At 42.1% G+C, this 25,425-nt stretch overlaps 1 protein-coding gene across 3 annotated transcripts in view; it reads right to left on the minus strand.

Annotated features, from left to right (window-relative positions):
* The window catches only part of osbp2b (oxysterol binding protein 2b), a 58,005-nt gene extending 34,241 nt beyond the window's left edge, over positions 1-23,764 (minus strand). Inside the window, exons 1-2 of one of the 3 annotated variants that reach the window (XM_005722150.2) lie at positions 22,831-23,764; positions 16,740-16,948 (exon numbers count right to left, since the gene is read on the minus strand). In XM_005722150.2, coding sequence (XP_005722207.1) covers positions 16,740-16,948; positions 22,831-22,988 — 367 coding nt within the window. In that variant the 5' untranslated portion in view covers positions 22,989-23,764. Of the gene's footprint in view, positions 1-16,739; positions 16,949-19,075; positions 19,087-19,630; positions 19,687-22,830 lie in introns of those variants that run through there. The other 2 variants (XM_013914522.1, XM_013914523.1) reach the window with 2 other exon arrangements.
* Positions 23,765-25,425: the final 1,661 nt, after the last annotated feature.

Consider the following 25,425-nt stretch of genomic DNA (forward strand, 5'->3'; position numbering starts at 1 on the left):
AGAAAGAAAGAAAGAAAGAAAGAAAGAAAGAAAGAAAGAAAGAAAGCAATCAGTCTGCTGACTACTAAACTATAGGTTTATATTGTGGTATGCTGAGTAAATTCAATTGACAAATTCCCAGTTGGTGCATCAGACCTGCGAGAGTTAAATAGCTCCAGCTTTACTGCATGCACAGTCTGAAAGTTGAGGTCATTAATTATCCTACAACCTCAGAATACAAACTGAGCTCTACTACGCAGGTCTAGTCACACATGACATGGATATCAGGGTACTGCAGCAGTTAAAAAAAAAAAAAAAGGCACTCAACAGCAAAATGCAAAGCCTGTGTTTGTCATTTGAAACAGTCTGCAGTGATTTATTTGGAGGCTAATGTGTGCTATATTTGCAAAATTGAAAGGATGTATTCGTGAATAGATGTTCCCACACATAAGGCCTTCATTTATGACACTGCAAAATGCTGCTCAGGCCATTACATGAAGAGAAGGAGGGCGGTCTATGAAAGCTCTTCAGTTTGACCCACAGCTAGTATACATACTTTAAACATAACAGCAACAAACTCACTAGTTGAGATTTTCATGAAATCCAGCATGTTTTCATGTAATGGTCTTGCTAATTAGTCGTGAAGCATCTTCAGATACAAGTGTGATTCACAGGAAATGGTCCACTCAAAATGTAGCCACAATGACATCATGCATTGATTAATGGAGTTTCTACTACATCTTCGTGTTTTTAAAATATGATGAGGAAATACTTACTGGGAAACAGAGATGACAGTGTGAGGCAGCCATGCTCTAAAGCTTCATAATCTTATTGGACGACAATCTCTCCTAAATACTGACTGAGTCATTAGACATCTTACAGTCAGGCACTAATGTTACAATTAAAAGGTAAAATAGTTCATGAATATATGGCTCACAAGTGTCGTTACTTTTTTGGAAACGATATGGGCATAAAAGGCATTCTCTGTTATTTCCAATCATCTTCGTGAACATTTAAATTAGATGTATAAGGAGGTCGCTAGATTACACTCAGCATTGTTGGCATTAAAATTCATCCTTACAATAAGGAATACATTTCCTTTCACAACTAAAACCAAAACTGTCCTACAAACAGTGACACTGGCATAGCAGTCAACAAAATATGATTGTCACATGTGGTGTGTTTACAGTGGGTCATGTGGTATATTGGTAAAATACGATCTTATTACTCAGGCTGCCGCATTTGTTGCTTGTTTCAGCAATGCCCTGTTACAGTGAACTGAGTGGTTTCCACAACTATGGCTTAATAATTTTTAGAAAACTTCTAAAAACATGTCTTTATATTGCTCGACTCCAATGGAGGCCAACTTTCTTAATCTTATAATTTCTTGACAACAAAAAACAGACAATTCAGATTATTTTATTTTATATGTTTATTTATATCTATGTGTGTTTTTATATACACTCACTGGCCGCTTTATTGCATACACCTGTTATATTCCTCATTACTGTATCAGCTAATCACATGGCATTGACTCCATGAATTTGGGGCATGGTTAAGATACCCTCAGGGAAGAAGCATGATTTATGTCACTTTAAATGTGGTATGGCTGTTGGAGCCAGATGGAGTGATCTATTTCAGAAACTGCTGATCTGCTGGGATTTTCCCTCAGAACCACCTCTAGACAGTAACTCGATGGACCAACACATCGAATTCACCAGGGACGATATGAAAAATGACAAGCTTCTTAGGTATGAGATTTCCATCAGTAGTGGCGCACATTTAAAAGTCGAAGTGTACCGTAAATACTGATCCACACGCGTAGGTTTAAGGTTTGACTGTCATCGTCTACTGCAGCACAAACTGGGTGTCATCAGGACACTACAATACAGACCGAACACAGATACAGCGACCAGGGAAGCAGAAGAACATCATATCAAGAAGGCCCTGAGTAAATGTGGTTATCCCAGCTGGACATTAGTCAAAGCTTGGAAAACATCTAAAGAAAGCTCCAGCTGTTCCAGGAAAGAAGAAGAACAACTATTGCCTAAGCGAAAACCCTTAGTGATCCCTTATGTGTCAGGAATATCGGAACAGTTGCGATGCATTTTCTCCAAACACTGCATATCTGTGGCTTTTAAACACCAAAACACGCTGCGCCAAAAATTGGTCCACCTCAAAGATCTGGTCCCCCAACACAAACAGAGTATTATATTGCGTACACTGTTAAGTGCCAGGAGGCACAACACAGAAGAGCTAACTCGTCAGGCCAGGACTCTGCAGTCTATTTACACCTACAGGCCAGTTGACACTCTTTCAATGATAAGGATGTACACATCCTGAACAGGGAGGAAGGCTGGTTTGAGCGGGGAGTCAAAGAGGCCATTTATGTGAAAAGGGAAAGACCATCTCTGAATCAAGGAGGGGGCCTAAGGGGACATCTTTCACCATCTTACAATGCTGTGATTGCGGCCATTCCCCAAATCTCTGTGAATGGTACTCATGGTCATTGATCAATGATCATGACAATTTGTATATTAATGATCAAGAAACTCGCCTCACAGCCCATTGTTCATTCAATGGTGCTAGTTTCAGTCTTTATGTAAATGTACTGTTTATAAGGTTGGGGAAACCTGCAGTCAGCTGAGAATGAAGAAGTCACTTGGATGTGTAATGAAACATCCAACATTTCTCCCACTGAAAACACCATGTCCCGATGAACAGAATCGACTTTTTGGGATTTCCTTACCTGGATGATTAAGCATGCATCAAGACAACCGCCTCTATAGTTTATAGGTAGGGATGGGTACCGGTGTCCGGTGCCATGATGGCACCGGTTCTGACATAAACGGTAGTAACCAGACCGAAAAGCAGCGCACATTTCGGTGCTTTATTTCGGTGCTTTTTTTTTCCTGAGCTGTGATACACTTCTAGCCAATCATTTTACGTTTCCCAGGATAGTAGGCGGGGCCAGGTACGTACGTTCAGTTAGAGCAGAGCTACAGATTAAAAATGTCCAAGGCGAAGCGGTCAAAAGTCTGGCTGTACTTCACAGCAAAAGATGCAAACTCAGCAGCAACAAGTGCTTTAAGCTGATACTGTGATACTGTCAAAGGAGGTAACACCTCGAATCCGATTAAACAGCTGGCGACGCATAGCGTTTTATCTTTTTTTTTTTTTTAAAAGCCGAGAAATACGCTGTATTTGATAGCTAGCACCGTGCACGTCGGGTGGGTTGCCAGTTATCGGACCCGGAGCAACATCCCCCAAAAACCCGAAGAATAGAGTCCTGGCCCCTAGCCCTGCCAGTGTAGCAGAAATGATGAGGATGATGATGGCAGCAGAAGCCGTTCTTCTCTGCGTGAGTCGCTTAATGTTGTTCGAGTGTAATTTACGTTGAGTAGGCTAACCACATTATTACATTAATGCATGTAAGGTGAACTAGCAAACATCATCATAGCTACATGTCTTCTTGTTTGATGGCAGATACTCCCTTCACCCTGGCCAAAAAGGCTAAAATGACCAAAGAAAAAGTGGGAAACAGCTGAACATGAGAGGTTTAGGACAAAGTTTGTGGTTTTTTTTTTCCATTGTTTAAGCACTGCTTCCAGCCAAGAGTGATACCATATATGCCCCATAGCTGCAGAAAAGGCTAACATTGTTATCTTTTTACAAAAAAAACACCTGAATATGAGAGGTTTTTGGACAAAGTTTGTGTTCTCCATTCTTTAAGCACCGGTTTGAGCACCGTTTGAGCACCGGCACCGTTTCAAAAGTACCGATTTGGCACCGGTATCGGATAAAACCTAAACGATACCCATCCCTATTTATAGGTGAATGGTCCGAAAAAGAGAAAACATCCACTGAGCAGCAGCTCTCTGGATTAAAATGCCTTGTTGATGTCAGAGGTCAGACAAGTATGACTGGACTGATTCCAACTTATAGAAAGACAACAGTAACTAAAATAATCACAAGTTACAACACATGTGTGCAGAAAAGCATCTCTGAATGCACAACAGGTAGAACCTTGAAGCAGATGGGCTATAGCAGCAGATGACCACACCTGTTCGTGAGCTAAGAACAGGAAACTGAGGCTACCATTTGCATAGGGACACTAAAATTGTACAAAGAAGATTGGGAAAATATTGCGGTCTGCTGAGTTTGAATTTCTGCTACAACTTTTAGATGGTTAGGTCAGAATATGACAAAAACAACCTAAAAGCAAGGATCCACCCTGCCTTGCATCAAGAGTTCAGGCTGCTGTTGCTGGTGTAATTGTTTGGAGGATATTTTTTGGCACCCTTTGGGCATCTTCGTACTGACTGAACATCATTTAAACCCCACTGTCCGAGTATTCTTGTTGACCATGTCCATCACTTGACCACAGTGTACCTATCCTATCTTCTAATGGCCGCTTCAAGCACAGTGTCACGAATAATCTCAAACTGGGTTCTTCAACATAAAGAGGAGTCCATTGGGCTCAAAGGGTCTCCATAGTCACTGGATACCAATCCAAAAGAGCACCTTTGGGATGTAGTGGAACAGCAGGTTCACATCATGGATGGTCAGCGAATAAATCTGCAGCAACTGTGCAATGCGATCATGTTAATATGGATCAAAATCTCAGAGGAATGTTTCCAGCACTGTATTGAATCTGTACCCTGAAGAATTAAAACAGTTCTGAAGGCAAAAAGGAATCCAACCTGGCACCAGCAACATGTACCTAATAAAGAGTCATGAGTGCATGTGCTGGTAAGCTCACTGGCATAATTAAGAAGTGCATCTAGAAAAAAAAAGGAGGGATGAACATGTCTTTGCAACACAAATGAATAAATATCAGAGTCTCTGTGATGCTCAGATTTCAGGACAGTTTCAGCTTTATGGTTTCTCTTTCTGTCAACATGGGTCAAATAAGTTTACTGAAGTACAGTACATTGTTTTTAGTGTCCAACACTTTGTCATCTCAGAGGTAATTTCACAAAAAAAAAAGAAAAAAAAAAGGTGGGTGTATATTAATAACTACATTTAATTAAATATTACACCAAAACAGACAATCCCAGACATTACATTACATCAACCTTCATTTCTTTAATATCGCCGTTTCAAATTTCAAAATATCAGTGAACACTGTCTCTTCTGAGGCTTTGCAAGATATGACACTAATAGTACACACCCATATATTTAAAGTACAATGCAACAAGCATTTTTATATTTGTATTTTAAAATTAATTTAGTTTCTGATGTAGGGTTTTGATTTATTCCATTAAACACTTTTCAGTACTGTTAGCACTATTAGTTTGTCCTTGAAGGAATCCAATTTATTGCTTTTGGACCAGATATTTGTGATGCATTGATCCAGACTCTTGTTCTTTATGCAGTTTCATCACTTGCATTCACATTACAGAAAGTGTGTGGAAGTCTAGTATGAAAAGGACCGCACTGTATTAGATCATAAAACACCAGGAGCTACACTACTTATGCCAACCTCATTTGAGTGAACAAACAGACAAAGCGCGGGGACTGGGAGCCCAGGGCTTAAGAGCACAGCTGTTCAACTCCACACTGTCCAACTCTGCCGTGGGCAGGAAAGCAATAGATGAAGTGAGAGACCTGGAAGAGACAGTATAAAATGGATAGACACATTTTATACTGAGGGGAGATGCGATGGCTGAGACATTTAGCATTGTTGCTTCAAAGATAACTATGTAGTCATTTACACATGCATTTGTTCTGCAAGAAATCTGTTACCAGTATATTATAGCTATAATTTCCTATAAGTGTTAAATGGGGGAAACAAAGTTATACTGATCTGTAGACATAACAGAGACTTATTATCCACCATCCTACTACAATATGTAAATAACAGGTTCTAGGACCCTGGGATACACAGGACCTCCCAGTTTACAGTTTGTGATGGTGCAGTGAACTCTACACACATAATATGTGTACACAGACACACACTGCCAATACGCAGGCCTGGCATGCTCTGTCTCATCCATATGCAAATGTAAGGTGGAGCAGGCGCAAAGAAGAGAGAGGAAATGAATGTGAGTAAGAGCAGCACAGGAGAAAGAAGGGTAAGAGAAGAAAGGACTGCATGCAGCTAAGAGGGCAAGAAAGATGACACACCGCTCTTTCTACAGCATGAGGTGCTGCATTGTTAAAGTAGGCTGCGGGAGCGTAGGGAGCCGAGACAGCAGATAGGAGACACAGAGAGAGGGAGAGATGGATGGAGGAATGACAGCTATCTTTCAAACGTAAGATGCCGAGCAGATGGCGGAATGAGGAAGCTTTCGCTGTTGGACCGCGAGGAGTGTGACGGCTCTATGTTGCCGTGCTGTAGTTTTAGCCAAAACTGTACTGACCCTGGTTGAGTGAACTCAGGCAGCCTGAGTTGCAGAGGGAGCGGATGGTCCCCGGCTCCCAGCAGCGCCGGCCCTTCATCCCACTCTGCGGGCCCGATCCCACGCCACGCTTCCCGAGACGCAGTGTTGCCCTCAGATGCTACATAATCCCAGAGAAGGGTGGGCTGAAGCAGCAACTTTTCCTGTTCAGCATTGCAGCGTGCACACAGTTACATGCATACTCACGCACATGCAGCACACAATTACAATAATGCCAGGAGCGAAGCGGGCACCCCGCTTGTAATTCCTCTTTCTTATACCTTGTCCCTGTCTCTCAGAAACACTCATGCACTCTGCATACACACTTTCCCATAGCTCGGCACATTTACAATTCCCCTCCACATGCTTCTCTCTGTGCAGTGCAGACTGAAGATGGAGGGAGGGAGAGAGGGAGTGAGTGAAGCAGAGAGGAGATAGGACTCGGCAGCCAGCAGTCATCTACACAACTGAGCCCAATATACACTGTTTCCTCTCTGTTACTGCCTGCCTGATGCTTTGGCAGCTTGATGACAGAAGGCAACAATTATTCACAAATTGTAATGGCAGAGATTGCAAAACACAGTGTTGGGTTTGTAAATAAAAAGCATATGATCAGACACAAGGACGTGTCATAGTTGTGGAAACCACTCAAGGGCATAAAGGTCAAAAGCAACAACCCCAATAAAATGTCCATTTCCACTTCTACTGATTGATGTATCCCTCCAGTGTTAATGTCATAATCCTTTATCAGAATCATTAAAGTGCTCATCTTGCAGCTGACTATGAAGTCACTCTAAAATCTAACCTCCTATCAGTGTCACTATACAACACAGAGGAATTCATGCTGTAGGATGATTTCGGCTACTATAACTGTCCTCAGTCCATGACTTTTCAAAATAAGGTGAAGGTTGCAATATTACTGCCAGTGTGAGCGTCACAGTGTGCTGTACATCAAAGTCACCTACATGAAGCAGTTTCGACATCCTGCTTCTGCATTCATCAATTTACTTTTACCATAATTACATCATGACATTGTTGATCCTAGATTGCGGCTCACTGTACAATAGAATCAAACAGATTTCAAACGTTTCTTTATTCAGATCTCTTTATAATATAATTTAGCAATAATAATAGTCATTTAGAACAGAAGGGAAATTACACCCCAACACCATCTGACTTCCAAAACAGACATTTTAACACCAAACTATACAGGTAAAGATTCAATAAGGAAAACTCAGGATTAAGAGCCTCTTTACCAGTGACATACACGTACCCAGTGCTCTTTTTGCATGCCTACTTGTTCTCAGTACTGCTTGTCTTTTTAATTTAATTCCAGTTTAATTATCAAGCCATTCTATTAACAATGGCTCCAGACTGTAGTGGTTAACATATTTATCTAACAGGCAAATGATCCCAATAAAACTCTGAGAGGGTTGGGTCAGGAAACACAAAAAAAAAGCTGTCCCAATCAAATATTCAGAGCCCTGTGTTGTGGCAAGCCCTCAGTGAAACTTCAGATGTTGCATCAATAATCCCATTAAAGCCATGCACTTGGGTCCAAATGTATCATTTTGATACATACAGGATACATTCATTAATTATAGTGTAATTGTTTCAAAGATTATTTGCATAAAACCACTCCCAAATAAAGTATTTATATCATATTTTATGCAATTTTACGATCAGCTGAAACTCCAGTCCTAGCATAGCATAGGTCCATTTCAGGGCCTAAGTTATTCCTTTGATTAAAACCACTACTAGTCCCTACTGTAAAACCTTTGTTGCAGATGTTCTGCAGAAATATCTGGTAACAGCACAAACAGTGAACAGGAGAGAGGCTGTAAGTGAGGTGAGAGAAGTGCTGACGAGGAAAGACTGTTGGACTGTAAATAAAAAATGTCATCTAAGTGTCTTGGGGCATGTTCAGGGGGGAATGAAGCATGAAACTACAATTAATTTCACACTTAACCTTCATCATTTCTTTACTTCACTGCAGTTCAGTTTAGCCATGCAAAAAGAGCACAACCCTCTGCTGGCTTGGAGTGATATGCATCAGCTTCATAAACGCATTTTTTCCTTAGTATTAAGCTTTCTGACATCACCCTTGATGTAAATCAATCTAAGATCCAATTTATCCACGATAATAAATACATATTTTAATATAGGCACCTGAATCGAACTAATAGCTGCTAAATATTACGATTATTAACAGATTTTTTACATTCAGAAATTCAGTGCAAATATCAAATGATCTTCTTTTGAGAAAGTTATTTTCTCCTGGAGGACACACAGATGAAGGGCAAAGCATCTGAGAGACAAACTAAAGCGAACGATGGTGTTTAAAGAGCATAAGTAACAGTCTCATTAGTCTAATTGCTGCATTAGGAAGCAGTAACCCAAACACACACAGCCTCCACGGCCTGGACGCGCAGAGCTCATTAAAACCAGTAAAACATTTCAAGAGCGAGAGTCGTTTCAACGTGGGAAAAAATGTAAGATGTCATTTTAAAAGTCTCATGCTGAATATGAGATTATTTGAAGCACTAGAAGCCACATAAATGTTATTGAGCCACATAAAGGACCACATTGTGCGATACACTGTACCTCCTCGCCATCGCCGGGGAAACAAGACCACTTACATTTAAGAACCGGAAATACAAAATTTGACTTTAGTGAAATATAAGCCAAAAGAAGACCTCTTAATGCACCGAGGCTCCTGTAGCGATGATAACGCACTCATCCGAAGGAGGTGGAAGATCTTTAATTAACCACAAATGTAAGAGTTAAGACTAATTGCTTCCTGTCTCAGCCTGCACTGCCTTATAGTAAGACGGCCAAACGTCACTTTAACGATTTAACGGTTGCAAACAGACGCTATGAATGGCCCACGCAGAAGAGTGAAATTAAAGCAGATTCTCAGTACACTGGGGCAATGAATCATCCAGCCCCACTGACAATAAACTCCAGGTAGGATCTCTGCATGGCAGATGCTAGTGTTGACACTGCAAGTACATCTATGGTGTGCCTTTAAACTTTTATGCACGGTTTATTTCAAGAATATCTTGACACGTGTCTTGAAATGCATTCAAAATTTTGAAGAGATAATCTTATCCAAAGAGGACTAACCTTCTGTCAGAGGCTACGTAATTATCTCAGTGTGTCTATCACACACACACACACACGCGATAGTCTCTGTGTGTAAAGTCTGAAATACTCTGGAGTTTTAGGATCTTATTTTAGACTTAAGTGTTTGATTTAATCTATATGTAAATATTTTTTATACTCCTGCCCAGGATCTTCCTCCAGCACAGACACGGAGAATAAATAATGAACCATCTTAATAAGCATAGCGCCAAGTCAAACGGCTATTGACCAGGGCTACTGACAGGTCAGGTTTTTGAAACCACAGCTCATTAGAAGCCAAGTTTCAGTTCAGCGTTATCCGTGGGTTGTCTTGTGTGTACACTTTAATCAGCTTAAGGTCAGGACTCTTTCTAAACCGGCAACATTTCAGCAATCAAAAGATTCTTTGAATGGTTGATTTCAGAGCTTGAGTGACTTATTATCACATTGGATGTCCTGACATCTCTTTAAACAGATACCTTTATTTCCCAGTAGAACAGAAAAAATAAAAGAAGAGAAATCAGAGGTCGCAAGCTGTCAAAACACTGAGTCAGCGTGTGTGCAATGAATAATACACTTGTGCTAAAATTCCTCTTTTTGTTTCGTGACTGCAAATTGCTGAAGGTCTATGTTGTTGTCATGGTGTCCTGTGGTGCTACAACATGTTGCTGCAATACATAACTCATTATAGCGCTTGCTGTAATGGGAGTTCATGTCGAATGCAGAGATGTCTTTCCATTCAGATCGCTTACCTTCACATTCATAAAAACGATAATCATGTAGGTTTAGGATTGAAGCTTGAAAATGAAACTCCAAATCAATAAATAAAGAAACAAAGACTTTAAAAAATTTATTTACCATTCTGCTTTATGTCACCCCTGCTCAGCTGTAATCTGTAAGTGGCCACAAAGAACAAGGTTTTTATTACTGGGTTAGATTAAACTGATGGTTGACAGCGCATAATCGTACTCTAGCAACTGGAATGATTAGGTATTAGTTTTGGATATATCAGCTTCAGTTTAATAGTAAAAATAATGTGTCATGGCACTGAAATCCACCCCACCCAAAAGTGAAAAAAGTTTTTAAAAAAAAAGTGAAAAAAGTGAGTGAGAGAAAATGTGTGAGAGACTAGGACACAGTGCAAGCTTAATGACCAATTCAGGTTTCATGCTGCATATAGAAGGTCAGCGTACATGCTAAACCACACGCAGCACACAACTGAGTCTGCAAGCAAGACGAGGACAATAATACCAGCAATAAAGAGTAGATCCTATTTAACAAAGCTCCACAGCTTACTGACTGCATGTAGTCACGATTAACGTACGTGCATTATTCAGTAAAGATGTTTTTATAAGGACAAGAATAATAGACAACACATTTATGTAAGGATCAAAAGGCACTTCAAACCTAATGAGCTGGCAGAGACTGAATGCAATGCAATATTAATAAATAAAATAAATGACATATTTATCAAAGAATGACATTTGTAAACAAAAAAATCCAGCTATATCCAGGACTAAATTTTGCAAACGGATTCCTTCCAGTGAGTGCAAACCATTACAGTCGAGTGTAAACAAAGCCTCTGTGGCTAACTCACAATAGATGAAAACTACAACTACACCCACGTCAAAGATGGCGATGGCTTTATTCAAGAGCTTCTAAAATATAGAAATAAATAAATGTCAGGGAAGAAGAGTCAAATTTGGGAAGAAAGGTCAAGTAAGTCACTGTGAATGTGCCGTGGTTATTGGTGCCAGATGGGTTGGTCTAAGGATTTCATAAAGTGCTGATTTCCTGCGACTTTCCCACATGACAGAGAATGATAAGAAAAAAATAGAAACCAGTGAGCGGAAGTTCTCTGGGCAAAAATGCTTGGAAGGCAACATTAACTCAAGTAACCACTTGTTACAACCAAGGTATACAGATGTGTCAAATTAACACTTACAAGACTTAGGTTGCTTCAGTTTAACAGCAGCAATTTCAAACACCAAGCATGCTGATTTAGCATCAGGACCCAAAGCAACGTGTTTGCCCAGTAAAAGTTATCTTTACTGCAGACAAAGAGGAGAGTAAATTGCCATCTCTGTTCTTTCCAGACAGCAGTCACCTACAGGCAGGGTGATCCAGAGTTCGTTCAGCATGATTATCCTAAAAAGGAGACTGTTTACCGCAAACTGTTTCAAAATACAGTGGCAGAGGAAGACGGGAAGGAAGAAGAGACAATGCCATGCATTTTTAAGTCAACGCATGACAATGGATTTGCTCAGTTTAGGTTGTTTACAGTGAAAAAAAAACAAAAACAAAAACATCACAAAGTGGGGGCTTAAAGAGAATGTCACATCAGTGGGAGAAAAGACAGGTGGCGTCTAACTCCAAAATCAATGTGTCAGCATGGCCGGCATTATGTAGGCCATGCTGGAAAGGAAGCCAGAGTGCAGAAAGGTTAAATCCACCGTGAGGCAGTAAAAGATTTGATTTCATACTGTTACCTTTACAAATGATTACAGACAGAAAAGGAAACAGGAAGTTAAATATGGCAGAAAACACAGAGGAGAAAAGAAAAAGACTATCAGACTCGTATCATTTCTGCCTGGTTGACTGTTTGGACAACCACAGCTTTTAGGCTCGCTGTGAAGCCTGGCTTCAGTTGTGTTTGTTATGTCACACGCCTGAAAGTAGCTCTGATCTCTCCGTCTCCATCTCCCTCGTCTTTGGGGACTGAGCTGATCTTGCAAATCAACCTCAGCCGGCACACCCGTCTACATCCAAAGCAAACAAGGGGAAGCAATTCAGTGCACAGCCACAGGAGAACTTAATTGATGAAGATAATAGGCACACCATCTGTCATTTCATAACATCCTTCACAGGCTCAGAAAGTAGCATTTCATGGCTAAAGCTCATTGCAGATGAAGCAGCTGCAGCATAATTGGGAAATTGTTTTGTTGTTTTTGTGTGTTTTTTTTGTTTTTTTTAATCAAGTAAGAACTGCTTGTTTGTAGTTCACCAAATATGTCAAGGTGTAGTTTTTGGCTCTATGGTGATAACAGCAAATGTGAATGTTTTCCATAAGAGCTAAAAAAAAAAAAAGAAAAGGAAAAAAAAGAAGAAAAACACTTTTTCCCAATAAAAAAATAATAATAAAAATCATATACTAGACAAAATCAAGTTATTGATGCAAAGACACATTACTAGTCCAGATTTACTGCCATGTAGGCTGATGTTGCACACATTATGACTGTCCTCTAATCAGTCTCCTTCCCTGCCCTAAAAGGTTCATTTACCCTAAACGTCAAATGATGCACAGCTTTCTATTCAATTTCTATATATTATATATTAATCATTTCCCCATTCTGCTTAAACACCTTCAATGTCACCTACTAAGCACAGAAATAACACTTAAACCACCACTAGTTCCACACTGATGAGTTATCACTTCAAATGATCAAAAAACAAAAACACAAATACAATAGCTGACACATGATAAATACACAGCAAGATCTAAATCATCCTAACCAGATATCCAAGTCTGAGTGTGCACACACACAGATTCCTGAGGACAACACAAATGGAAGAAAAGCCATTTACTTACAGGAGGGAGACCTTATGCTGCTTGTATCATCACCCACTACTTGGCAGGACAATCACAATTATTTAAGCAACAGAGAGCAGGTGGAGAGGGGAGAGTTGAAGAAAGATGATGATGGTTATTCCATTCCGACCTAAACCCTGGATGCAAAGCAGCACAACCGGCTCAGTGAGAGAGCCGGGAAAGACGGAGAGAGGGAGAGAGAGGGAGAGGGGGTGGGGCGGGAAAATCAGACAGCGCGAGGGATGGTGAGAATATAAGAGGGTTAAAAAAAACAAAAAAACAATGTAGTCAGTTCACACCAAGAGGTGGGGAGCAGGGAGAGGTGATCTTGATGAAAATAAATAACTGAGAGAAGCATGTTTAAAAGGCAATACTTGATCAGTGCTCTCTTCACCTTTTAAAATATGCTGAAGGCTTCAGGACCTTGGACAGAGCTCTCTCTTTGCAACTAAAGATAATGCAACAGGGGACAGAAAGAAAAATAACTGATCCACTTCCAGTTTATGTGTCACCAGAGTCAGTAAGTTGTACTGCTTATAGATTTTTTTTTGAAAACTCCAGACTCACATCTTCTTGCACGCCTGATGGATTGGTGTCTGATACCGATGCCAACCTGATCTGCATCTGTCTGAGTTCACTCAGAGAAACACCCGAGTAGATGACTACTACAAGAGTGAATTCCTCTTCTTCTTTTTAAACTTCCAGTAAACCATTTTACTATCCACTAAAATTTATCAAGAAAAAAAAAAAAAAGCTTGTGCTAAATTTACAGGCTCGGCAGTGTCAGGCTGTGATCCCACTTTCACAAGCCGTGAAGACAAGGCAGAGCAACCCAGGAGAGAGGTCACAGTGAAGTGAGGGAAACACTGCCACCTGCTGAGCTCATATGCCTTAGATTTCAGCAAGTAGTCTCAGTTAGAAAGCCAATCTCAGCCTAAATTAAGACAATACGCACACGAGAAAAGTCAGCCAAATGGAAAAGCAGCAGAAGTGACACCAGCATTCATTAAGGCAACTGACTGAAAGATCAGGTCAGGTCTACACAAGATCAATCTTATTGCCGGCTGACAGCGAGAGACTTGAAATCCAGTAAATTATACAGAAGACCTAAAGAATAAGGGCCTAAAAATTACACTGCACTGCATGTCTAAGCAAAGTAACAGTAGGCAACGTCAAGGATTTCACTTTGTCAGTTCTGCTCTGTATTGACACGCAAGTCATGTTGTGCTCGTGGCTCCCCCGAGGAAATCGATGGCAGAGACAGAGAGGGAAGAGCGAGTTAGTAAATGCAGGCGCCTGGTCACTGATCCATGTTTGCTCATGAATAAAGAACAATATGCTCTGCATTACGCTGGAAACAAAACTCACCACAAATATAATGTTGACACTTTTTCCTGACTGACATGCAGCAAGTTAAGACGATATGAATACACTCAGCAGAAGTTGACAGATATTTAAATTTAAACAAACTCACTGCATCATTGAGTTACAAAGTCTAATGTTTGGCAGGTAATAACAGCATTTATGCAGCAAATATTGATTTCAGGCTCTACGATTGTATATGAACCATTTAACAAAGTCTCAGACTGACAGTTTCACTCTCTATCATGTGCTATGAAAGCAACAGCATACCCTGAGTGACTACTGCAGCGCACACAGGTGCTTTTTTTCCTGTGACTTCCTGTTTTAAAACGAGCATACATTCTGAATTATTACACAGCCTATTTAAACACCTTCTATGGGCCTTGACTTAAAATATAACCGCTAACGGGATCTTTGTGGTGATGTCAGCTTGGACCTGAGACTTTTAAAGCCTGCCTGTGAAAACAAGACGTGTTGTTAAAGTGGTGGTGGTTAAAACGTTTCTACAGTAGGAAACAAACGTCTTTAAAAACTTCTTTGGGGCAAAGTCAGCAAACTTTTTAAGTGGACTATATGCAGTTTTTGTATCCTAATGTGCGTTGAAATTAAAGTTAATTCAAAAATAACTGGCCAAATAAATGACCAGAGCTGTTTGGCTGCTTGAATTTAAAAGGACTTTGCTGAAGAGGCACAAAAAGAATGCTGTGTTGCACTATGGGAGCTGTAGGATGCAGCGTTTTAGGAGTTTGGGACACACTATGGATTAAAAAGTCGCAGTGTGTGCCTCTTTGATTTTGTGCGTGTGTATATAAATGGACTGGCAATATATGGCACTTTCTTAGTCTTAGACTACTCAAAACATTTTACAACACTGTAAGCCACTCATGGCATTTATGCACATAATCATACAGTGAGTGCTTCATCACTCACACACTGATGGATGCATGGGGGCAGTTTGGGGTTCAGGATCTTGATCTTGTGAGAACCAGTCCATGTGCCACCACTGTCATTTTGATTGCCTCCATTTTAAATGAGAAAATCTACTATTTGTATAATTACATTAGAGTAAAATATGTAGTAAAATGCTTCAGGGTTACATGGATGTTTTTATAATACCTTTCATATTCCTCTATAAATAAAAACGTTGCTAGTGTTTTACAAATATCTCTTTAAAACAGCCTTTACACTGCAATTGTAAATGTGTCACACCTATCGAAGCTTGTCTCAACTTCATATATAAAAAAATAAAAATCACATTGTGTCTTACAAACCTGTCCTGCATAGTATTTTTTCAAAAATCCCCATTAAATGGAAACTGCTTTGTGTCTATGTCACCCGCTCTGGATTATGAACTACCAATGAGACACCAGGGAAACCAAGCTGAGCAAAACTGGTTAAATACACAAAGAAGGTCATGTTCTGTGAAGAAAATAAAGGACATCAAACTGCAGTGGCACAAAAGCTTTAGCTGGACATCAGCATAATGGAACTGGTCACCAAAAATGCACGCGCACGCAAACACACACAGCCAAGCTGTTCAATAGCCTAACCTTTTCAAAATACAAATATACAAGCATTCCTGTCCTGCTTACTGGAAGTGATGAGCTGAAAAGCTCTCACATCCCCCTCCTGCCCAAGTCTATATTTAGTGATCTGACTTTCAAATGGAGGCCAGAGCAATATATAGCCTGTCTCAGTCTCTCTAGGCCCTGTCTGCAAAACAAAACATCCAGGCAGAGAGGCTCTGGGACGATGCCAGGGTGAAACGTGAAGAAAAACGGCTCTCCTCGACTTTTCCCACAGCCTTTGACCAGAAACCTTTAATACAAGCACACAAGAATAAGTCCCCTTGGAAAGGAGAGTGTTCTGCTGACAGGAGGTTGAATGGAAGCTTGGTTCTCACAGTCTTATTAGCATACTCCAGTTTGTTGAGTGAGCAGACAGCGCTGCCCTCTCCTGGCTCATAACGGAATGTGAATGACATTAAAGAAGCAGGACAGCTGTGATGAATATCAAATAGCACTGGACACCGGGGACCAGGAACAAAAACACATATATCCAAATTTCTAGACTGGCCTAAAAACTGTGCAGAACTCTGCTTAACCAGTAGTGAAATCACCTGAGATAAACAAGACAAAAGGCACATTGTTCTTTTTGCTCAAACTGACTCAGTCCAGCTTGTTATTTATCGGATTCTGACCAGTAACACCTTGCACCACCAGCTCACAGCCATCTTGCCCACAATTTATGTGTTGCAGAGCTATTTTTCTATTTAGGCAGCCGGCTACTACATCTGTCCTTACCAGACTGATCGTTCATCATCCGGATGGCTTTAGCTTTGGCCAACTCCAGTGCCGTGACCCATCTCTGCCGCTCCACTTCTGTGCTGGCCTTCAGATGGTAAGTGCGGCCGCCGCTGCTCAGCACAATATTGCAGGCGTCCTCTGTGTCGATGTGTGCAGTTGCAAGGTTTATAGTTCCTCGGCACGTGTGGGCCATCTCTGCCTGTGTCCTGCAAACAAAACGCCAAGTAGAAAAAGCTGAAAACTTGTTTTGTTTTATTTTCCCCCTGTCTTACAATCACATCATTCAATCCTAACACTGTAAATTCATGTTCATATCCATTACAGCAGGGGTGCAAGTAGGAGAGTGGAAGAGGCATGTGGCCACTAAGAACAAGCAGGGAGGTATCCACGGTGATCGTGTCAGTCAGTTTTCAGGACTGTTCACATTATTTCACTCAATAAACACAACCTCATACATGAAATTACACCTGCATACAAATGGAGCTCCTGATTCACTCAGCATGACCTGATTGCCCCTGCTGCGAGTGTGTTGAATTGTGGGTATCTGGGTAGCCTGTAAGTCCAACTGTTGCGCATAACAAGGCCTTTGTCTGAGCGAACACAGGCAAACAATGAAGAACAGTGTGAACAAAGAGAGAACAGAGTGTGAGAGGAGGTAAAAATGACAGAGTGATAGTAGGGAGACAGAACCAAAGCAGCAGGACGAGAGATTAGAACAAAGGGTAAAGGGAACAGTGGGTTGTATGAGTTGATGACTATATGTATTGTGTAAATCTTTGACAAAAGTGTACTCCAGGGCTGTTTCTAGCTCAAAATGGGCCTTTGCGGGTGGGAGGGGCACATCAACGCAATTGCTCTGCATATAAGTAAAGCAAAAAAAAAACAAAAAAAAACTGTACTTCATAGAAATCTATGCAAACATTAGTTATTTCAGTAGTTTTATGCTGAAAAACATACATCCTTTACATGTTTTGATACTTTCCTTTAGTGTGGCTGAATGAAAATATGTAACAGGCAAATACAGAAGATACCCCCAGCTGACCACAGCAGATGTCTGCCCCTCCCTGAGTCTGGTTCTGCCAGAGGTTTCTTCCTGTTAAAGGGAGTTTTTCCTTCCCACTGTTGCCAAGTGTTTGCTAATAGGGGGGTCATCTGATTGTTGGTGTTTTCTCTGGGGTCTTTACCTTACAATATAAAGTGTCTTCAGATGACTGTTGTTGTGATTTGGTGCTATATAAATAAAATCAAATTGAACTGAATTAAAAGGAAAATCCATTTCAATGAGGTTTGTTTAAATACAACTAGTTTTTTTTAATAACTGAAAAGAAAAAAAACTCTACAAAAACTATGCACTTAACATTCTGCATTTGAAAACTGTCTGCCTGACATTTTGTCACAGTTAAGTGAACTGAACTGCAGGGCATGGGTGGACCCTCGTGGCCTTTTGAAGCAGGTTTTCAGCCCGACCACAGACTGCTGATTTTGCCGATTAACAGCCTCAACCGGGGAGCAGCAACTAATCAGCAAAATCATATGCTCCACTCGCTCTTGTGAAGTGCAGAGGTTGTGTCAAATGAAACAAAGAGATGCTCAGCCCTCCGTGTCACATGTCTGCCTGCTCATACCCTTGGAAACGGCCCCTTTGACGCACCCGTGCAATCGTGTGAATTTGTCTGTGGGTCCTAACATCCTTTCATCCATCCTCAGTGAGCTCTCCCTGCCACAAGCAGCTGCCTCTCAGCAGCACTAAGCTCCCCAACAGTTCCGGCCTCAGCTGACACTAACAAGGTGGTTGCCGCCTTGTTGAGTGAGAGTTTGAAGTGTATTTAAAAGTTCTGCCAGGCAGTGGCTTCCCCTATACAGCTTCTCCAGGCTGAAGTCAAGTCTTGTTATAATGCCAGTCCAGAACAAGCGGTTCAGTGTACCCTTCCTCTGGCACTCGGTGCACATCAGTTGCGCAGACAACACCGCACTGTGGCCATGCGAAGCAGCGCGGAGGGGCAGCCGGCGATCCTGAACAGCCCAGATTTCAGCCGAGCTCAGCTGCAGAGTGCCGGATTTAAGTGGGTCAACAAAGGGAATGTGCTGCTGATGAGTAAGATGAGAAGCCACACTGATCGCTTCTTCCCTATGGGGAGGTGAGGCCATGCAAAGGCCATGAAATCATACAGTCAAGGAAACTAAAAAAGAAGCTGGGAAAGAGCGAAAAGAACCACGGAGGCATTAAGGCACTAGCAGAGGGGATAGGGGGAAGGTGAATGTGGGCTGCTGCTGCGGGTAAGCGAGGGGTCCTGCATGTTGCGCTCAGCCAGGAGAGAAATGCAGTGCTTTACCTGTCGGTCCCCTGCGCACAAATCCTCATAAAACACAAATCCACCGATCTGGAGCATGTAATGACAAAACAACAACCAGTGAAGAACACAGAACAGACGGCCGTAAGCATGAAGAGGCACACAGAAGAAGGCAAGGGAGTACCCTGAGCATGAGAACGCACAGTACACAAGTTTGTTATTCTGGCTGCAGGCCCATCACAAGACAGGGAAGAAGCCGGCGACTATGTCATGCTAATGAAAGAAAAGAAAGATAAGGAAACCAAAAGCAATGACACTGCAGCACGGATGGTGTGACATGACCTGCTGAAAAACCAAAACAATGAGATAATGAAAATGTGGCCAGAGCCCCTGATCTCTTCAACATCGCTGTGCTGCCCTCAGCTTGACATAAACACACAAACAAACACACACACTAAGAGATGCACACTCTTTAGCCTGGTGCAAATACCAGAAAACGAGCCCATTAACAAGATTAGATCAGCGCAGCAACATCTCTTGTTCCAGCCACTCTGCTGATGTGTCGGAATAGTAAACAGGATTCAGGCCAGGCTTTACCCTCCAGCTGGGCCGAAGGTTGGCCAGTTTCCCCGCTCCCTCTCCTTCCCGCCTCCCAGGAGCAGAGAGGTGTGAGCTGTAATGCCAAAACCTGACTTTCCAAAGGGACGCAAGAGGTGCCGCCCCCCCCACCGAGCATTTAAATTGATACTATCTAGTTACTCTCCCGCAGCTGAGAAGGAAACATGGAAGGCCTGGTCTAGTATGAAGAGCAAGGCTGGATTTACTGATACAGCAGCTCCAATAGCACTCAAAGCTTTAATACCCTGTAATCTTCCCTAACACACCAAGCTGGATATACTATAAGAGGTGAGAGTATTAAAACTGTGAGGAATAGTCAATTATGCATCTTTTTTTTTTTTTAAAAGAAGTTCATTGAGAAAAGAAGGGAAATATCTCCTGATATTTCTGAGGCTGAAATAAAAGCCAGACAGAGCCGCAGTGTCACAGCCTTAACCAATCAATAACTACCGCCCTGTTGAATCTCTATAAAACTCATTGTAATTTACCAGGAGCAAGTACTGAGTGCGTCAGTCAGCCCACGAACCGTTTCTTATAACCCAGCAGTTGTGTCGCAGCACCAGCTCAAAGAACCAACCCGCTGCTTTATCAACAGCAGGCCTGAATGAAAGGAAACCTTGGGGGGGTATTGACTAGTCTTAATTGCCACGTCTGTCAGTACTGATTTATCACAAATACAAAGTACCCTTTTTAAAGGGGGCGGGTGGACCCTGCGAATTATTAAACAAAGCAAAAATGATTAAATGCAGGACAGGCTACATGAGGTTTGATGAAAGTTGTCTTTGCTTTAAAGTGTGTGACACGGTTTAATGTGTTGTGAATTGTATTTCCATTAAATCAGATAACACGCTGATGCAAAGTGACATCGTCTTTCTTCTGACGCTTCAACCTAAAGACAAAAAACAGTCAGAAAATACTTTAACCTAACACGTTGTCACATTTGACTGACTGTTTCCCCTTTACTTCACTCACAAAAGAAGCGCAGACAGTCAGCCAGAGAAGGCGCAACACAAAGCCTGAAGTCAGACACGCACAGTGTGGTCTGCCAGGAAGACAGCAGTGGAGGGGACAGCTCGTTCGCTTCGCTGCCTCTGTGCTCAGATGTCGACGGGCTACCTTTACTCCGGGGACAGCAGTCACCTTACAACATAATGGACTATTAATAGAGGGTAGAGGCAACAGGCATCTTTCCTTTCACCACAAGCACGGGCAGGTGTGGGGCCGCATCTACCACACCTCTGTCAAATAACCCCACTGGCACTAAAACACAAAGAGTCTGTTTCAGAAAGTGTGGCATGAAATGGTCTGAAAAGAGATTTGATTGTGTTTCTGCCAGCACACAGAGTAGAGAAAGCTCCCTATTCAATCTGCATTTTTAGTTTTGGAGCTGCAGGAAAACATCGTGAGTCAGAAGTTTGCTTCACAGCCCGGGGAGGCAAAATCGTACTGATGAGCATTCGCCGCGTTATTTGATGTACACAGACGGTTCGCAGGGGACCCTTTAAACAAGCACTCTAACCTCCCAATTAAAGATGACATTTGAAAAAGACATTAACCCAGAGGGATCAACTTATGATTTGCATTATTTTATGGCTGCAAGCAATTACAGAGTGCATTAACACATCATGCTAGAGCCATCTAAACTGTGAAAGCATTTAAACTTCACAGTCAAGGCTTTGACTCGCAGCATGGTGAGCAGAGGAAGGTTAATGCCATTAGGTGCACCTTCACTCTTTAATTAGGGAAACTGGGTCAGAGACAGGGCGAACATCTGTTGCTGGAAAACACTATGACCAAAAGATCCCACTGATATAAATGCTTTGGTAACATGACAGGCCTCAGTATGACGTACAAACTGCTGAAACCGTCTGTGTACATCAAATAATGCAGGGTGTTTCAGTGTTGACAAAAGCAGCAGCAATAGCAAACAAACAGGTTAAACATGCAACAGCCAAGCAGTGAAAGTGAAAATCAACTAATTTTGCATGACCAAACAGCAGCTCAAGATCTGGCTTTCTGCCTCTGTCCCACCATCTTTGTCAGTATATCAAAGAGGTTTAGGGGGAAAGCTGTGAAGATTATGTCACACAAAGCAGGTACAGCTTTGTTCCAGAGTCTGGTTCTGCCCGATGTTCCTTCCTGCCAAAAGGAGGTTTTTCCTTCTCGCTGTCACCAAGTGTTTGCTCATAAAAGGTCACATGATTGGGGCGTTTCTCTCTATTATTGTAGGGTCTTTAGCTTATGATATAAAGTGATTTGAGGCGACTGTTCTTTTGATTTGGCTTTATATAAAATAACATAAACTTAATTGAAGCAAGTCTGTAATTCTCATTGCTGTTGCCAAGGAGATTTGTTGATTCTGACTGGCTTTAAATTGAAGTGCTATAGTATAAATCCACGTTACTAACTGAAATAAGCCTAGGAGCTGGCGTGCTTTACGATCCATTCAGAGAGCTCATGTATGAGCTTGAACACCTGCACCTGCGGAAACATGACTCCCGCGGAGAAAGCACCTGATCCACAGGTGCTACTACAGCTAACACTAGCTCGCAGCTACCTGGCTGTGCGATAGGAGCGAGGACAGACGGATAAACGATAGCGACCTTCTCTCGCACAGTATCCCGTTACGGCGATCATACTAAGTGGCTGGGCTCAGTAACGTGACCGTGATGCAATGAATGAATGCACTCTGAAAAGTAACGTGGCGGTCATGTGGCGAAGGTATTTGAGACGGTGAAAGTCACATAAAAAGAAGTATTCAGGGCGAAGGGTTATTAAATGTGTGTTAAAAGCGGCCGGGCACCCTGTCGTGTCGGTCTCCCCGGGCGGACAGCTGGATCTGCAGCCGCCTGACAGCTGATGACAGGAGGCTATCGTGCTAGCTTGGTGTGCTGGCTAACGTCTGCGCCTGCCGTGACATGATTTCCCACTTATTTAAAGGACTAGCTGCCCCATATGTCCCCGTCTGTGTCACTGTCTCTCCGCGCCCAGCTGTCTTTTAAAGAAAATCCTGACTTTCTCCTCCGTCACAGCTCCGGTAGCTAGCTCTAGCCTGCTGCTAAACAGCTGAGGCAGCCAGCTGTAGTGATGCGCCGACACAGAAATGTGAGCACAAGTGGCGTTTACATTTTCCAGGGGGAGGGAGGAGGAAACATACACGCCATGCGTGCGATATTTACCTGTAATATGACAGCAGGCCATTGCTGAGGACAAACCACCGCCGCTGGTAGCCTTTCAGATAATTGGTCCATTTAAAAAGCCAGCCTTTGTAAGTATCCGACCCAGGTGCCGGGGCCGCGGCAGAGGCGGATGCCGAGCCCTTCCCTTGCTCGCTCATCCTCGGCTCCGCCGCACGCCACAGAGTGCTGGATAAACCGGGAGTAGCGGAGACAGGGACACTACCCCCAGATGGTCCACCAGGGCGAGGACCTTGTCACTGACAAATGAGATCGACGGAAGAGGGTCCGGTGTAGGGCGAGAGAAACCACCGTAAACCCCCTTCACATGACGCCGGAATGGACACCGGAGGAAGAACGAGAAGTGATGCCAAGACACTTTGCTGATGCAGACTGCAGAGGATTCAGAGCACAGAGCTGGGCTGGATAGAAGGGAGAGCCCTTACATGGTCTCAGCGTAACCTGACAAGGCTGCCATCAAACTAAATTACTTACATTACGACAGCGATAAACAGTTTGTGGCACCAATTTTAGGGAGAGAGCGGCCGCTACCCCGGCCACTCATTGAGGGGGTTGCACTGAGGGGGAGTGTCCGCTCTATCAATTCAAGTCTATAATTCAGCCCCGCACCACGTGACGTTGTTATCTAAACATTCCTAAACATTTGACATGCGGTTTTGGCTCCTGAATTCAGATCTGATGCTGTCAGATTGAGTAGGGCAGACAAACCAAGTTAATCATCAGTGTTATTATTCCAGCCTGTGCCTTTGCTTATAATCCAGGTCCTAATAAATCAGTGGTACCGGTGCACATCAGGGTGAGACACTTTTGGCACCCTTTTACTTGTGAAAAAACACATTGAGTGTAGGGCAATCTGCATTTGAAGTAACAAATAAACCACATGACTAAGAAAGCCTGCCCCAGAGCTACTGCCTGCTCTTTGGGGGTTTGCTGTGTTATTACTTAATCTTAAATCCCCAGACTGCCCAGGGCAACCTGTGTCATTTTATTCTTTTAGTTTGTATTATGCTGTCACCTAAATGGGATCGTGATATATATGCACAATAAACAGGGCCACAGATAGAACCAAATAATCATTTTTTCCACCCACAATCACCAGTACAACGAGCATAAGCCTACGCTTTCACAATGTTATACAAATGTTTGTCCCCAGAGTCCAAATGGAATAAAGGGGAAAGGCTTGTAAAGCTGTGGCCTCTGTTTCCTGTAATAATATCCTACAGAAGGAGATGACAATGTCCACTTTAAAGGAGCGAGAGAATAGCTCTTTTGGTCAGTGTGACTGCTTTTGTAATGATCTGTTATTGATCTGTTATATGATTTGCATGTTTGTGTTCAACTGTGTGTACTGAATGTCAGCTGTATGTCTTTCTTTACTTGTCATATTGTTATGTGTTGTATTTAGTCAGGTCCCTCTTGGAAAACGCATGTCTTTCAGTACAGCAGGCCTCCTTTTACAGTACAGAAACATTTATTCAGTTAATTTTCAGTCCATCTAGACTGAATATATCATCACAATGCCACCTTAAACGAACTGAGTTGGTTAAAACTAGTGTGTGTGTGGGGGGGGCATCAGACACATGTTCGAGCAAAAATCCAGTAACTGGAAGTGTGTTTGATGCTTCTGATGTGGTTCCTGATAACATCGCTTTACCACAAGATGGCAATGTTGTAGAATTGATCCTAATGTGGTGAAGCCATGAAAAACACAAGGAGAAAAAAAAGGGACCAGAGCAAGGTTGTTGTTCTCAAATGCTTTTAATAATCATGTGTCAGAAAGAACAAACAAAACAAAAAGCAACCAAAAGCCAAACAAAATTACTTACAGTACTGACACTGTAAAAATAACACAACACAAGTGATGTATGTGATAAAAAACAGTAGCCCTTTTTATTTGAAAATGCACACAAACGAAATGATGAGAACTCATGCTACACGCAGTTGCTTTCTAGTTTATCTCTGCTACATATTTCTCTTTTTTTCCAACTAGAAAAACAAACAAACAAACAAACAAAAAATCTAACACAGCCATTTGGCCCGACTGAAGGGTTCAACAATACACCTTGGTAGAGTATCGTGAGCTTGTGCTCTCACATGCCGGTGAAAAACGACCACATTCACTCCACTCAGTTGCTCATTACAGCGTCAAAAAACCATGTATTACAAAAATTAAACACAGTATCACATTTTCACATCAGTGCAATTAAACCCTGACCCGTTGGCTCTACCAACAAAAGCATGCAACTCAATTAGTCTATGAATCAGTCGTGTATATACAATAGATCTGCTTGCTTTCAGTGCTGGCATATTCACATACCTCGGCCTAATGAAATGAAAAGAGTTGCTGTTAATTTCACGATATGACCAATTAGATAGTATTCACATATTGATATGGAAGCCACCGAGTTCTGCGTGTGTATTTCTGCTGGAGCGCAAGTGGATTACATTGACTGTGTGTGGCGAGGCATTTTTAATATAATAATGTGGCACATATAGTCAGTCTGGACATCCCTGTGTGTGTTTATTGCTCCTTTCTAATCCAGTGCTCCAACATCTGTCTGTTATCTTGCCGCGTCT

The sequence above is a fragment of the Pundamilia nyererei genome, unplaced genomic scaffold, assembly GCF_000239375.1.
Source record: "Pundamilia nyererei isolate P.nyererei 1_Seehausen unplaced genomic scaffold, PunNye1.0 scaffold00006, whole genome shotgun sequence".
Taxonomy (NCBI): Eukaryota; Metazoa; Chordata; class Actinopteri; order Cichliformes; family Cichlidae; genus Pundamilia; species Pundamilia nyererei.